This window comes from Giraffa tippelskirchi, chromosome 7 (assembly GCF_054371585.1).
Source record: "Giraffa tippelskirchi isolate mGirTip1 chromosome 7, T2T-mGirTip1v1.2.pri, whole genome shotgun sequence".
NCBI lineage: Eukaryota > Metazoa > Chordata > Mammalia > Artiodactyla > Giraffidae > Giraffa > Giraffa tippelskirchi.
The window spans coordinates 100991407-101008589 of record NC_137281.1 but is presented as its reverse complement, the minus strand read 5'-3'; the positions used below and the strand labels follow the sequence as shown (position 1 = coordinate 101008589).

Here is a 17183-nt window from a genome sequence, read left to right as displayed (position 1 = left end):
TTGGATTTGGAAAGGAAACCAGCTGATGAAAGATCTGGAATTCTAGACTGAAAAGTTTGGATAAATCTAGTCAACAGTGGGAATTACTATGAGTTGCAAAAATGAATCCCTAAGTTTTTTGTTTTGTTTTTGGCTGTGCCATGTGGCAGGATCTTAGTGCCCTGACCAGGGATTGAACCTGGGCCTCCTGCAGTGGAAGCAGGACCACCAGGGAATTTTTCTCTCATTATCTTTAAAACATTCATCCTTCTGTTACTTGGTCTGTTTTTGACCTGGGCTTATTTACTCATTGCCATTTAAATTATATTTCTAGGTACCCTAGAAAAAGAAATAGTTTGATAGAGCTTCCTGATGACTATAGCTGCCTCCTAAATCAAGCTTCTCATTTCAGGTAAGAAGACATTTTTTTTTTTTTGAGCTTGCATTTGGTAAACACCACCACTAGCAAATTTTAATTGACAAAGAAGTCACATAACATACAATTTTGTATAATTCATTGGCATTTAGTGTATTGCTACTATTGTACAGTAACTGTTTCTCTCTAGTTACCAAACATTTTTAGCACACCAGAGAAAAACCTTGCATCCACTAAGTAATCATTCCTCATCCATTCTTTCCCAGTTCTCTAGTAACTGATTATCTGCTTTCTATCTCCATGGATTTGCCTATTCTGGATACATTATATAAAAGGAATCATACAATCTGTGACCTTTTGTGTCTGGATTTTTTCAATTAACATGCCTTTAAGGTTCATCCAAGTTGTAGGATGTATCAGTATTTCATTTCTTTCTTGGCTAAATAATCCATTGTATGTGTACACCAAAATTTATTAATCTATTCATCCACTGATGAGCATTTAGGTTGTTTCCCTCTTTAGACTGTTATGAACAATGCTACTATAAACATTCATGTGCAAGTTTCTTGGGTATATATATTCCTAGGAGTGGTATGTTGGATCATTACGGTAATCTGTGTTTAATGTTTCAAGGAGCCATTAAACTGTCTTCCACAATGATTGCACCATTTTACACTCCCACCAGAATATATGAGGGCCCCTGTTTCTCCATATTCTCATCAACACTTGCTATCTTCTGTTTTTGTTTTTTTCAACTAAAGCCATCCTAGTGGGTGAAAAAATGGTAGCTCCCTGTGGTTTGATACACATTTCCTTAATGACCAGTGATGTGGAACATTTTTTTGTGTTCTTGTTATGTATCTGTATATGTTTGAAGAAATGTGTGTTCAAGTTTTTTGCCCATTTTATAATTGTTTCTTTTTGTTGTTCAGTTTTAAGAGTTCTTTTTATTTTCTGAGTATTAAACCCTTACCAGATTTTAATTTGCAGATATTTTCTCCTGTAAGTTGTTTTCATATTCTTCATAATGTCCTTTGATATATAAAATCCACTTTATGTTTTTTTCTTTTGTTGCTTATGCTGTTGGTATAAGAATTTGTTGCCAAATCTGAAGTCGTGAAGATATATCCCTATGTTTTTCCCAAATAATTTAATAGTTTTAGCTCTTCTATTTTGGCTGTAGATCCATTTTGAATTACTTTTTGGAATAAAGTGGGAGGTACAACTTCATTCTTTTTTTCATCTGGTTTCCAGTTGTCCCAGCATCATTTTTCGAGACTGTTGTTGCCCTCTCATTAAATAGTCTGGCACCTACTTTTGATCATAGATATTTGATTTTATTTCTGGATTCTCAGTTCTGTTCCATTGATCTATATGTCTATCCTTATGCTAGTACCACATCATTGTAATTACTGTAGCTTTGAAGTAAGTTTTGAAATTGTAACCTAAGAGTTTTCCAAGTTTGTTTTTCTTTTTCATTATTATTTTGACTACTTGGAGGTCATGTACGGTTACATTGGAATTTGAGAACTGACTTTTTCTTTTCTGCAAAAGAGGCAATTGGGATTTGAATAGAGATTGCATTAATCTGTAGATCACTTTCTGGAGTGTTGCCTTCTTAACAGTAAGTATTAAGTCTTCTAGTCCATGAGCATGGATGCCTTCCATGCTTAAGCCTTCTTTACTTTTATTCAGTGATGTTTTGTAGTTTTCAGAGTACAAGACTTTCCACTCTTGGTTGCATTTATTCCAAGGTATTTTATTGTTTTGAATGCTATTACAAATGAAATTGTTTTCTTAATTTCCTTTTTGGATTGTTCATTGCTGATGTATTTAAGCACAACTGATTTTTGTCTGTTGATCTTGTACCCTGCAACTTTGCTGGGTGTCCATAGGGATGACAACCCGAGTTTACTTTGAATTAATACCAGCTTAATTTCTATAGCATACATTAACTCTCTTTCTTCTTGACTCTTTCTCTCCTCTTCATGTTGTTGAAATCACAGACTTAACATTTTTATACACTGTGTGCCTGTTAACATAGATTTGTAATGATTGTTTTATGTATTTGCCTTTTAAATCATATAGGCAACAAAAAGGAATTTTGTATCAAAAATTACAATAATATTAGCTTTTATGATAGCTTTTTTTACCTTTACCATTTATCTGTTTTTTACCTTCAAGTTACCTTTCATGTTCTTTTGCTTTACCATGAAGAACTCTCTTTAGCATTTCTTGTAGGACAGACCTGCTAACAGTGAACTAGTGTGGAAATGTCTTAATTTCTTTCTTATTTTAAAGGATTGTTTTGGCAGATATCAGATTCTTGGTTGATAGTTTTTTTAGTTTGAGCACATTAAATGTATCATCATACTATTTTCTAGCCTCCATGGTTTCTGATGAGAAACCAGCGGTTGATTTTATTGAGGATCTCTTGTATGGAATAAGTTGCTTCTCTTTAGCTGCTTTCAAACTTCTCTCTTTATCCTGGCTTTTAACAGTTTGGTTATAACATGCCTAAGTGTGGATCTCTGAATTTATCCTGCTTGTAATTCAGTTTGATTTTTGGATGTGTAGACTCATATATTTCAACAAATTTGGGAAGTTGCTAGCCATTATTAGTATTTCTTCAAATTTTCATTCCTCTCTGTGTATCTTGGACTTCTGTAATGCATGTGTATATTGGTATGCTTGATGGTGTTCCATAAATGCCTTAGGCTCTGTTCCTTTTTCTTCATCCTTTTTTATTGGTCTGTTCCTCTGACTCCATAATTTCAATTCCCCTGCCTTAAAATTCACTGGGAACCTACAGAGGAACCTGGAATTGCATAGGAACGTGGAATGCTAGGTCCATGAATCAAGGCAAATTGGAGGTGGTCAAACAGGAGATGGCAAGAGTGAACATTGACATTTGAGGAATCAACGAACTAAAATGGACTGGAATGGGTGAATTTAACTCAGATAACTGTTACATCCACTACTGTGGGCAACAATCCCTTAGAAGAAATGGAGTAGCCATCATAGTCAACAAAAGAGTCCAAAACACAGTACTTGGATGCAATCTCAAAAACGACAGAATGATCTCTGTTCGTTTCCAAAGAAAACCATTCACTATCACAGTAACCCAAGTCTATGCCCCGACCAGTAATGCTGAAGAAGCTGAAGTTGAACGGTTCTATGAAGACCTACAAGACCTTCTAGAACTAACACCCAAAAAAGTTGTCCTTTTCATTATAGGGGACTGGAATGCAAAAGTAGAAAGTCAAGAAATACCTGAAGTAACGGGCAAGTTTGGCCTTGGAGTACAGAATGAAGCAGGGCAAAGGCTAATAGAGTTTTGCCAAGGGAACATACTGGTCATAGCAAACACCCTCTTCCAACAACACAAGAGAAGACTCTACACATGGACATCATCAGATGGTCAATACTGAAATCAGACTGATTATATTCTTTGCAGCCAAAGATGGAGAAGCTCTATACAGTCAGCAAAATCAAGACCAGGAGCTGACTATGGCACAGACCATGAACTCCTTATTGCCAAATTCAGACTTAAATTGAATAAAATAAGGAAAACCACTAAACCATTCAGGTATGACCTAAATCAAATCCCTTAACGATTATACAGTAGAAGTGACAAATATATTCAAGGGATTAGATCTGATAGACAGAGTGCCTGAGAACTATGGATGGAGGTTCGTGACATGTACAGGAGGCAGGGATCAAGACCATCCCTAAGGAAAATAAATACAAAAAAGCAAAATGGTTGTCTGAGGAGGCCTTACAAATAGCTGTGAATAGAAGAGAAGCAAAAGGCAAAAAAGAAAAGGAAAGATATACCCGTTTGAATGCAGAGTTCCAGAGAATAGCAAGGAGAGATAAAGAAAGCCTTCCTCGGTGATCAATGCAAAGAAATAGAGGAAAACAATAGAATGAGAAAGACTAGAGATCTCTTCAAGAAAATTAGAGATACCAAGGGAACATTTCATGCAAAGATGGGCTCGATATAGGACAGAAATGGTATGGACCTAACAGAAGCAGAGATATTAAGAAGAGGTGGCAAGAATACACAGAAGAACTGTACAAAAAAGATCTTCACGACCCAGATAATCATGATGGTGTGATCACCAACCTAGAGCCAGACATCCTGGAATGCGAAGTCAAGTGGGCCTTAGAAAGCATCACTACAAACAAAGCTAGTGGAGGTGATGGAATTCCAGTTGAGCTATTTCAAATCCTCAAAGGTGATGCTGTGAAAGTGCTGCACTCAATATGCCAGCAAATTTGGAAGACTCAGCAGTGGCCACAGGACTGGAAAAGGTCAGTTTTCATTCTAATCCCAAAGAAAGATAATGCCAAAGAATGCTCAAATTACCACACAGTTGCACTCATCTCACACGCTAGTAAAGTAATGCTCAAAATTCTCCAAGCCAGGCTTCAACAGTATGTGAACCATGAACTTCCAGATGTTCAAGCTGGATTTAGAAAAGGCAAAGGAACCAGAGATCAAATTGCCAACATCCGTTGGATCATCAAAAAAGCAAGAGAGTTCCAGAAGAACATCTACTTCTGCTTTATTGACTATGCCAAAGCCTTTAACTGTATGGGCCACAACAAACTGTGGAAAATTCTTAAAGAGATGGGAATACCAGACCACCTGACCTGCTTCTTGAGAAATCTGTATGCAGGTCAGGAAGCAACAGTTAGAACTGGACTTGGAACAACAGACTGGTTCTAAATGGGGAAAGGACTATATCAAAGCTGTATATTGTTTCCCTGCTTATTTAACCTATATGCAGAGTACATCATGCGAAATGCTGGACTGGATGAAGCACAAGCTGGAATCAAGATTGACGGGAGAAATACCAATAACCTCAGATATGCAGATGATACCACCCTTATGGCAGAAAGCAAAGAAGAACTAAAGAGCCTCTTGATGAAAGTGAAAGAGGAGAGTGAAAAAGTTGGCTTAAAACTCAACATTCAGAAAAAAGATCATGGCATCTGGTCCCATCACTTCATGGGAAATAGATGGGGAAACAGTGGAAACAGTGACAGACTTTATTTTGGGGGCTCCAAAAACTGCAGATGGTGACTGCAGTCATGAAATTAAAAGACGCTTGCTTCTTGGAAGAAACGTTATGACCAACCTAGACATCATATTGAAAAGCAAAGACATTACTTTACCAGCAAAGGTCTGTCTACATGAAGCTATGGTTTTTCCAGTGGTCATGTATGGATGTGAGAGTTGGACTGTAAAGAAAGCCGAACACCAAAGAATTGATGCTTTTGAACTGTGGTGTTGGAGAAGACTCTTGAGAGTTGCTTGAACTGCAAGGAGATCCACCAGTCCATCCTAAAAGAGATCAGTCCTGAATATTCATTGGAAGGACTGGTGTTAAAGCTGAGACTCCAATAGTTTGGCCACCTGATGCAAAGAACTGACTCATTTCAAAAGACCCTGATGCTGGGAAATATTGAAGGCAGGAGGAGAAGGGGATGATAGAAGACGAGATGGTTGGATGGCATTGCCAACTCAATGGACATGAGTTTGAGTAAACTCCAGGAGTTGGTGATGGACAGGGAGGCCTGGCATGTTGCAGTTCATGGGGTTGCAAAGAGTCAAACATGACTGAGTGACTGAACTGAACTGAACTGAAAATTCACTAATTCTTCTGCCTGCTTCTGTATGCTATTCAACCCCTTTGTAAGCTTTTAATTTCTGCTATTCTACTTTTCCATTTGTTTCCTGTTTATAATTTCTCTTTACTGATATTCCCTACTCTTTCATATATTTTCCTAATTTCCTTAGTTGTTTTTTTTTTTTTAATCAATGGTTTCTTTCAAAGAGCGTATTTAAGAGAGTTAAAGTCTTTGTTTTTAGTGTGTTGGGCTTCCTTAGGGATAATTTCTGTCAGTCTCTCTTTTTTTTTCCTATGAGTGGGCCGTACTTTTCCATTTCCTTGTAAGCTTTCTTGAGAATGGGACTTTTTCAGTATTGTGATGTAATAACTCTGGAAATCAGTGCCCTCCTCATCCTAGGACCTGCCATTGTTGCTTGGTAAAGGCTATAGTTATGTTTGTTTTAGTGACTTTTCCAAGCCTTTTTTGCAAAAACTCTACTCATTGTTGTGTGTTCTGGAACTGGAATCTCTGTTCCATTATCTCTGTGGTCACCCAGTAACTGACAGAGATTTTCTTAAATGCCTGGATCCAATAAGAAAAAAAAAGAGAATGAAATATATAGACTGTTTTGCCTCTTTAAATCCTCTCTACTATCATCATCACTAAGGAAGCTGCTTCAGCCCATGGGAGTTGAAACAATGGCCAGTCCCTGTGCCAGCCCGTCAGTGAACTGCCAGGTAAAATTAAGCTTACAACCCTAATTTTTTGAGGACAAGGTCCTTCTTGTCCACCTTGGCAGCAACACATTGCACCATTATTGTGGGTGGCAACCCCCATAACTACCTGTTGTGGAGCTTGGGGATAAGGATGGTAATCTCTACATAAGATGCCAAAATTCACTGAAAGTTACCAGCCTCTTTTTCTGTCAAGCACTCCTTTGGACACTGCAAGTGTTTGTTCAGACTCAGTTCCCAAAATAATTGCTTCAGACAGTTTTTACCAGGTTAGTAGTAGTTCTGGTAGAGGAACCACACTGTTCTCAGCTTCGCAAGCAAGTAGCACTCTTGGAAATATCTTTTATGCATGTGTTTTAGACACTGTTTTCCATGCATTACACTGTGGTGACCATATTCATGCACTGAAATAACACTGAAGAACTCTTTTTTTTTTCCCAGACACAATCTTGTATGGAAGCCCAGGATTATATAACAGTAATTATAACAGTAAAACAGATAACCCTGTGATTCAGATTTAAGACTGGGTACTGGAAAGAGGAGTACACCCCTTTCTTGGCACCATGTTCCTCCTACCTCAATCGGATTAAACACTATTCTAAAGCAGTGTTTCTCATACTTCCTTTTATCTTCTTCTTCCCTTTCACTGATCACTTCCAAATCAAAAAAAAAAAAAATACTGTCTAATAAAGACTAGTGAGAAGCAGTGTAAACAAGTTACATTATGTTCATTGCTAATACCATGTGTGAATTACCTGTTAGTTACTTCTGTAAGAGAACAACATGAGCTTAAACCCATATTTCTATATGATAAAATTATGTTCTATAAAGTTAACAGTAATTTTCATTTTGCAATTACCATCTTTAATATGATCCAAGTTATTTGACTAGCATAAGATGAAGAACAGCACACCACCAGTGAAATGTCACTGAATGGAGAAATCAAATTCATGTCTACTTTAGCCATTAGTGTGTGAATATTTCATATTGGAATCATAGTGCATCATCTTGAAAATTATAAGCCAAATTTACTGTTGATGCAGTTATGTATCCTTGATGCTCCAGTGGCATTACACACAACACCCATAGCAAATCAAACATGAAACTAGCAATAACTTATAATTAAAAGCCAAGAATCTCAGTAGCCTGAAATTCAAAGCCTGTTCAAGACTCAGTTGATAATGTACCACTAACAAAGCATCCTTTCCCCAAATTGCAGAAGTTCCAAAGCTCAGTTGGGTGTTTTATAATGTTCCCAAGCATTGTGCAACAACTAAACTTCTTAGTAAACCTAATTAGGTCTCTCACTAAACATAAATAACTCTCAAATTTAAGGGTACCAATTAGTAATTCCAGGTAACTGCCTCTATCTGTAAGGTGACTTATTAGTAGTCTTTAGTTATATGTTAAATAACTTGCTGTCACTTGAAGGAACCAAAGGGAGAGATTGCAGTTTAGGGTCATCTTAAGGGCTTGAAGAGCCCTTCTTTGGCCTGCTCTGAGAATTACAGCCCTACAGGATGACTAACGAAATTGTCTTACTTAGTTATAACCATTGGTTTGAGCCACAAAGCCAGGGGATTTAACTGGCCCAGCAGGAGGCTGGGCAGCCCATTGCTCAGCCTCTATTCCCAGTTAGAATTTACTTCAGTATCAGCTTCCTTGCTGCTTGTCTCATGCAGATTAAGGTCAACCAGCTAAAGAAGTGGTTCTATCACTTACCTCTCAGCCCTTGAAAAATTAGCTGGATGATTTCAAAGATTGCATCCAGATCCAAATTCAATGATTGTCCTAATCTTAGGGCTGCATTGGCACCACAGAGGTCCAGTGAATATATGTTGTCTTCATTCAAGGATGTCATGCAGTTGGCTCTTAGGAAGATCTGAGAAGAATGTTAATCATTAATCCAAGTGAAGATTCTCCTGGGTGATATTAGATATTATTAGTTTCAACTAAAAATGAAAATAAATATTATGCTCTCTTCCAGTTTTATTTTTACTACCAGTTTTCATTAAAACTGAATCATTTCTAGGTAGAAGTGTGGCTGCTCAGTGACTGTGTTTTAGGCATCATTCCCATTTTCCTCTATAGGATGGAGTTCAGCCATTCTGTGCTAAATGTGAAAGAAAATGCTGGCTTTATCCAAAAAGAACAACATACTGAAAGTGAAACTAATCCCCACATCTGTAGGAGACAGGAATGGAATACCTGTGCACAGAGTCCCTCTGCTCCTGTGTAGACAATTGTGGTTTTCTTATTTTGCCTAAGAAACTGGACTTCAGAGAATAAATTGTTAATACCCTTAATAGAAATTTGTGTTGGTGCTCTTTATTCTAACCCAACTGTGGGCATCACTAGATCTCTCCTGGGGTTGCATTTATTTTTTACTGTGCAAATTGATGTTTGCTTTATATCCATTATACAGCAGATAGGAATATAAGACACTCCCTTTCAGAGATAGCAATTATCACTTTAATATAGAGTGATACACCCCTTAGGGGTCAATTATAGCAAAGATCTGGCATACCACTGTGTCAAGTGGCCAAATCTCGTAGTACTACTTCCGTAGTTCAAGCAAGTCAACTTTATAATTTTTTCCTTCCTAAGGCTTGACTGTGTTTCTGGGATGGAAGGGTGCCTCAGCTCAAAGACTGCAGTCTCCCCTTTTCAAGCCTAAAGATCTTAATACTCCAAAGAAGTGGGGGAAATGTGTTCAAACCCTTACTAAAAATTGTGATTAAAACAACCGCCACAGTGATTATATACCTTCAAGGTCATATTGCACCAACATTAGGGACACAAACTTGACTGAACCAATCCAGAAGGGGGAAATTGGCTATAAATCAGTCATGTCAAATGAAGACTGAATTCTCTAAATGCATCTCAATCTCAAGACATATTTAATTGCCAGACTCTATGGGAAATCGCCAGAACCCTGCATATTCAAAAATAAAGTTTCTTACTATTGATTAATCAGAAGACTGGTTTTTTTTAATTTATTTATTTATCTATTTTTTTACTTTACAATATTGTATTGGTTTTGCCATACATTGACATTAATCTGCCATGGGTGTACATGTGGTCCCCTTCCAGAACCCCCCTCCTACCTCCCTCCCCATCCTATCCCTCGGGGTCATCCCAGTGCATCAGCCCCGAGTACACTGTATCATGCATCGAACCTGGACTGGCGATTTGTTTCACATATGATAATTTACATGTTTCAATGCCATGCTCCCATATCATCCCACCCTCACCCTCTCCCATAGAGTCCAAAATACTGTTCTATACATCTGTGCCTCTTTTGCTGTCTCGCATACAGGGTTATCTTTACCAATTTACTAAATTCCATATATATGCATTAGTATACTGTATTGGTGTTTTTCTTTCTGGCTTACTTCACTCTGTATAATAGGCTCCAGTTTTATCCATCTCATTAGAACTGATTCGAATGTGTTTTTTTTAATGGCTGAGTAATATTCCATTGTGTATATGTACCACAGCTTCCTTATCCATTCGTCTGCTGATGGACATCTAGGTTGCTTCCATGTCCTGGCTATTGTAAACAGTGCTGCGATGAACATTGGGGTACACGTGTCTCTTTCAATTCTGGTTTCCTCAGTGTGTATGCCCAGCAATGGGATTGCTGGGTCATATGGCAGTTCTATTTCCAGTTTTTTGAGGAATCTCCACACTGTTCTCCATAGTGGCTGTACTAGTTTGCATTCCCACAACAGTGTAAGAGGGTTTCCTTTTCTCCACACCCTCTCCAGCATTTATTGCTTGTAGACTTTTGGATAGCAGCCATTCTGACTGGCGTGAAATGGTACCTCATTATGGTTTTGATTTGCATTTCTCTGATAATGAGTGATGTTGAGCATCTTTTCATGTGTTTGTTAGCCATCTGTATATCTATCAGAAGACTTTTTGTTGTCTTAAGGAGAAATATTAAAGAAGAATCATCTAATTAAATATTTCCTTGTCTTTTAGAGCTTGCTTCACTGCAAAGCTGCCAGTGATGAAAACACTGACATCTGAAACACTGCTAAATATTATATATCCATTGCTAACTGATTATCTTGCTTTTATTGTTTCTCCATCATATTAAATGCTTTCTTCCCTTTTGAGGTGCCCACGGTCTGCAGATGATGAGCGAAAGCACCCCGTCCTCTGTCTTTTCTGCGGAGCCATACTGTGTTCTCAGAATATTTGCTGCCAGGAAATTGTGAATGGGGAAGAGGTGGGAGCTTGCATTTTTCATGCACTTCACTGTGGTGCTGGAGTCTGCATTTTCCTAAAGTAAGTAGGATGCTTCATAATGAACTTAGGGAATTTGAGTCCAGTCTAGAAGTCATTATGGCAGGACAGTATGTTAATAGGATATGATCTGTCAGAAGTTAGAGCATAGACTTGTTATTCACATGCAATTGAAATAGTTTTAAAAATTAGTAGTTAAAAAATAGGAATCTATTCACATTTTTATTATTTGTGGAAAACCTTAAATATGAAACTTCATATTGATTATTCTGGTATTGTGTAAAACTCAGGTAGAGTGAAAGAGTTTAGAGTCTTAAAACTTACATTTTCAAGGGACATGTAAATTGTTACTTTATATTGTCCTTTGAACGTTTTAATTTTCTTCACTTTCCTCTGTCAGTCAACCATTGTTTTCCCTGGTATATTAGCAAATGACTGAGAACAGACGAGTAATCTCCATATCTGTGAAAGAAGAGTGCAAGCTCCTGAGAGGGAGAGAGAATTCAAAGTCATGCGTGTGCTTTTTCTTTCCATTCTCTCCATGTAATGTAGTTTCTATTTACATAAACCCAAACATCTCACACACTGGGGAATATATAATCACTGCTTCTCAGCATCTGTTGGAACAAGGGGAATAAGTGCTTGGAAGCCAAATTCAAACATCTATTTTGTTTTAGGGAATCTACAGCAAGTCACCTACTACCTGTTCCAACTGTTTATCATTTCTCTCTAGAGAACTTACCCCTACACAAGCATCATTTTTTATTTTTCCATTTCTCTGCTCTAAGAGTCCCAGGTATCTTCAAGGTTGCAGTGGTTCTTTATAATGTGTACTCTTAGAGGTTGGCTCTAACCAGAAAAGGCATGACACTTCCATAGATGACCTTCTTTCTGGCCCAGGGTTATCAGACTAGGAGATGGGGTTCTGTTCTTTGGTTAAGTTCCCTCCCCCAACTCCAGGTCATAGGTCAGGAAAGAGGGTGGAAACAACTCTAGCCACTATTTTCCAGGGTACCTATGGTTCAAACAGGACTACCTCCTTCCTCTCTTCAGTATATTTAGTCAGTATTACTGGCTGACCCCTTTCCCTAAATCCATGGATCCTTTCCCATAGTGTCAACAAAAATAGCAATGTTCATTTTCTTTTATTTAGACAAAACATAATTTAGTCTACTTGTCTACATTTATATTATCTTTATACTGAATTCCTAACAAGACACCCGTGGCCATTTCTTTTCTCTAGATTAACTTGATGCAGTGCCTGTCATTTGCATACATGCACGTCCTAATATTCCTGTCATTTGTTTTGTCTTTCAGAATCAGAGAGTGTAGAGTGGTCCTGGTTGAAGGTAAAGCCAGAGGCTGTGCCTATCCAGCCCCTTATTTAGATGAATATGGAGAAACAGATCCTGGCCTGAAGTAAGTTTTTTTTAATTTTATTCACATTGTTGTACGTGGATGGTAGCAGGTCTTTAAACACAAAAGCTAGTGTTACATATTGAAAGATATTTTAAATAGCTATAAATTGAAAATGTTAAATATGATGCTATCCTAAATGTAACAGATAATTTTCAACAACTTTGTGCTTCTCCAAAATTTGAGGGTAGGGTCTTCCCTGGCAGTCCAGTGGCTAAGACTCCCTACTTCCACTACAGGGGACACAGGTTTGATCCCTGCTCGGGGAACTAAGATCCTGTATGCCACATGGAGGCCCCCAAAAAACACAAAAAACAAATCGAGGGTAATAACTTCTCCAAAATTTTTAGACCCAAGTCATCCTAAAATTTGAATCCTCTAATATTTTTAATTAGCCTTTCTTTAGAATTACTTAAAAGGTTTAATTGATGTTGATATATAAAAGAAAAAAAATCTGGGGTGTCCAGTGAGGGAGCTTGGTTTAAGATGGATATTCATTGTTTCCATTGCAATACTTGAAACTTTTTATTAGCCAGCTATATCAGCCCCCTTTGCTCCCAAGCATTAGCAAAAATACTTAGAATCCTGAAATTTTCTATCCTTCACTGGTGTTAACAACTGGAGTACCACCCATGGATATGAGAAAAAAAAAGTACATCTAGATAAAGGTTAGATCCCCTTACCGTAAACTGTCTCTCTTTGTTTAACTGAAAGTTTGTTCTTTTGAAGTGTATAACTCAATATGAATTGGCTTATTAAATGAGGTTTGGAATTTCTTTGTTCATACAGGAAATTGTTTTTATTGTAACAGCTTTTAACCTGTATAGAGAAGGTCTTTGGATTCAGGAAGAAAAACACTGGGTGGTGAAAGTAGTTAATGATTAAAGATAGGTCTGAGTTGTTCCAGGAAAGTGTGAAGAAGCAGAATTTTTAAATTAGTTAGGTGATATGAAAATACCCAACAGATGAGACATGTGAGCGCCTCAAGGCTGAGAATCTCACAGTTTTCCATCATTGGCAATAGCCAAACTTCGGTCATTTTGGATTATGTGTTAAACAGTGTTACAAACTGTGTGACCTTAGAATTGGTGTAGAGTACTTTTATTTAAATACTTGCTAATCATCAGCAAGTTTGTTGTATCATAAAGACAATAACAACCAAATATTTCTTAGGAACAGCATATAATTTGAGGGCTTAGTGTGACACCTCACACCTAATGTCTACCATTATAAGTTCAGAAATCAAAACTGAATAAACTGGATGAGGCCAGAAAGCCATTAAAGACCCACTTAGGCTAGCAACTCAAAACTGAATAGAACTGTGTCAAGTTATAAACCTTTCTGGCGACTTAAATGAGGTCCCATAATGCCCATGGTATGTGAAAGTGAAAGTGTTAGTCACTCAGTAGTGTCCAACTCTTTGTCACCCAGTGAACTGTAGCCCGCCAGGCTCCTCTGTCCCTGGAATTTTCTAGGCAAGAATACTGGAGCGGGCAGCCATTCCCTTCTCCAGGGGATATCCCCAACCCAGGAACCGAACCCAGGTTTCCTGCATTGCAGGCAGATTCTTTACCATCTAAGCTACCAGGGAAACCCAAATGTATTTGGTCTTTCCTAGCACAATGCATACGTGCTCAGTCCTGTCCAACTCTTTGTGACCCTGTGGACTGTAGCCCACCAGGCTCCTCTGTCCATGGGATTCTCCAGGCAAGAATACTGGACTGGGTTTCCATTCTCTATTCTAGAGGATCTTCCTGACCCAGGGATCAAACCTGAGTCTCCTGCATCTCCTGCATTGCAGGCACATTCTTTACCACTGAGTCACTTGGTATATTTGACCTATTTTTCTGAATCAAGGAGTAGGTGTCTGCTTCATTAGCCAAGTGACTGATCCAGGTCATAGTGATCAGTGATGAAGGGAAAATATACTTTTTAAAACCTTGTCCTGGTGATTCCACCCAGTTCCATGAGTATCTCAAACGTTCAGTATAATTTAAACAATAAAGATATGACAGTTAATTGATTCAAACTTACATGTTTTGGTTTTTTATTTTCTCCTGAAGGAGGGGCAACCCCCTTCATTTATCTCGTGAGCGGTATCGGAAGCTCCATTTGGTGTGGCAACAGCACTGCATCATAGAAGAGATTGCCAGGAGCCAGGAAACTAATCAAATGTTATTTGGATTCAACTGGCAGTTACTGTGAGCTCCATCTCTGCCTGGGAACAATCATGAATGAAGACAGGAATGAAGACTGATTCAAAATTATGGAGACCTTGCTGAAGGCTGGGGAAGGGTTGGAGGGTCTTTTGCTCCATGTCCAGATTCACATACGTCAATAAAATATTCCTTAATGGAGTATTTCTTTCAATTAGCAAACATATGCTTAAAAGGGAAAAAACAAAAACATAGATTAATCTGTTTTATGTTCCAGAACACAAAAATATTGCTTCTTCACCCCAAGTGTCTAATTCTGCTAATAGTTCCAGAAAACTCATTTCCCTTCATCATCTGTCCCATTTCACTCCATCCATCTGAAAAGTGAAGTCACATCAAGCAGTTGGCGAGCATTCTTACATATTGTTTAACTCTTCTACAATTTGGTGTTTCCCCCACAAATTTGGTTTAGCTAATGGATCACTGACAAGATTTTAATAATCTGTGATAGTCTTCCTTGCAGCTAAAGAGGAATTCAGAAACCATGTGGTATGCTTCAGTTGAGAAAGTTTTCTAAAAAGTAAACATTTTATTAATATTTCTCTCTTAAGGAAATGCCCTTCATGTTGCACTTACTGTTTCAGCCAGAAATTAAATTTCTGTATGGAGTTTCCATTTCTATGGCAAATTTCTGCTGGTATGGAAAATCTTTTTTCCTTGAGGTCAAATTTCTGCAGACCTCAAGAAGAGTTAGGATAATGTATTCATTATTTATCCCTGATGTGACAAAGCCTGCAATCTTCACCTCTGATGGTGAGGATTAGCTTTGTTGGGTTTTGAAATTATACTTTCCATTTTACAAAGTCAAGTTTCTAAAATGAGTTCACTTATCTCTTGATTGTGGCACCACTGTATTTAATTCAGAAACCTGTTGCAATTCTGTTTAAACTATCTATAGAATGAGGGTAAAAAAAATTCCCCCAATGAGTGGAGCATTGGATGTAAATTAGAACAATCAGATTGAAGCCTGTTCTGTAACCTACTAATGTCTTTGTAATACAGATCCTTCATTTGTTATTTGTGTGCAAACTTTTCATAAACTCTGGGTAGATGATGCGTACAACCAACCAAAAAAGCCATGTGATCAGTGGTCTGTGTCCTATTATATATAACGTGCTGTGGTTGAGCCATCTTGTTTATAAATAACAGAGTTCTCCTGAATCTGTGCACAGACTTCTTGGCTTTAACTTTTTATATCAAAAACTTGTAATATAAAACAGAAGGCAGAAGAGAAATTGAGATCTTATATTTTAGCTTCTGTTGTCTCTGGGATAAAGTTAGGAGTTTGAAAGATGCATTCAAAGACTATCTTATTTTGCCTTTGGTGACCATGGTCATATGTGTTTAAATGTTTTCCTACCTTCTTTTTGCTCAGCAAAAGCAAGCAAATAAAAATATATTTTCAAATTGATGATGCACATTTGGGGTTAGATTTTTGGGTATTTTTATGAAATATAAGAAAGTCTGGATTTTTCAATAAGGGATTGGCATGAACAAGTATCAGAATCACAATCATGATTTTCTACTTGAATAATTATCATTCAGAAGATATCAGGAAATATTAATAGATACAACTCTAGTGAACAATTTATAACTAGTGATGGGTGAGGATTAGAAATTTCAGTATTCAGTTTGCCAAATTTGCCAGTATAATTAAATGATTACATTTCCCTTTATTTATTATGTAGTTCTGTTGGATGGATTGTCTGGAAAGGTTTGAGCCATTTGCCTGGGAAACAGAAGATGCTCACTTCTGCCCTAATCTATTGCCCTCAGTTTAGCAAAGATAAATTGATTTTTCATTTCTAGCCTTTTCCTAACCACTTCATAAATCCTAGAGTTAGGCTCTCAAGCTGCCAGAGGGACTATCCTGCAGTGGCCAGTCAGATCTTTACTGCCAAAGAACCCATTTCCTGTGAGTTCCATTTCCCGAGGTTGACTCAGATTTCTGCACTGTAGATGAACTTATGTTTCTCAGTGCTGCCCCCAGCCCAAGGGATTTCTAATTATGTTCAAATATCCTCATTGTTTGCCTTCATCATTGTAAACAATTTAAAAGCTTATGAAGTTTACTTAAAAATGAGCAAAAAGTCACTTTATTTTCTGTAGTGTAGTATGTGGAGGAACTGGTTCAACAGATTGGCTCCAAGACTGTTTTTCTAATGTTTGGTGAGGGGCTGGCAGGAATTTTAAAGATGCAGTGAAGAAAAACATATATCTGTATAATTAATTTATTATGTTGGTGTATGGGCTGTGAGTTCACCCTTTAGTGGTCATTTGTCATTTCGTAACAACTATGCATTTTGGTTCACTGTGATGATGATCTATATTTAGTGACTGCAACATGTTTATACCACTGATTCAAATTCCATCCATGATGAAGTTATACAAATAATGCATATATTGATATCTTTTATTGCAAAATGTAAATTTAAAACTTGTATAATGTTCTGTGCTTTTTGAAATAAAATATCTTATATGTGTATATTTAAAAAGAAAGAAAGGGACTTCTCATGTTTGGGGATTTGGGTTTGAAGTATAAAAAACTATACCTAGAATGGAGCTCTAGCTAAAATTTGTATTTGT

The 17183-nt window shown here is 37.4% G+C and overlaps 1 protein-coding gene across 3 annotated transcripts in view; it reads left to right on the top strand.

Moving 5' to 3' along the window:
• Positions 1 to 17100, top strand: part of UBR1 (ubiquitin protein ligase E3 component n-recognin 1) — a 138841-nt gene extending 121741 nt beyond the window's left edge. For 2 of the 3 annotated variants that reach the window (XM_081507921.1, XM_081507920.1), the window contains 4 exons: positions 314 to 391; positions 10837 to 11007; positions 12283 to 12384; positions 14445 to 17100. In XM_081507921.1, coding sequence (XP_081364047.1) covers positions 314 to 391; positions 10837 to 11007; positions 12283 to 12384; positions 14445 to 14586 — 493 coding nt within the window. In that variant the 3' untranslated portion in view covers positions 14587 to 17100. The remainder of the gene's footprint in view (positions 1 to 313; positions 392 to 10836; positions 11008 to 12282; positions 12385 to 14444) is intronic. The other variant, XR_014058989.1, reaches the window with a different exon arrangement.
• Positions 17101 to 17183: the final 83 nt, after the last annotated feature.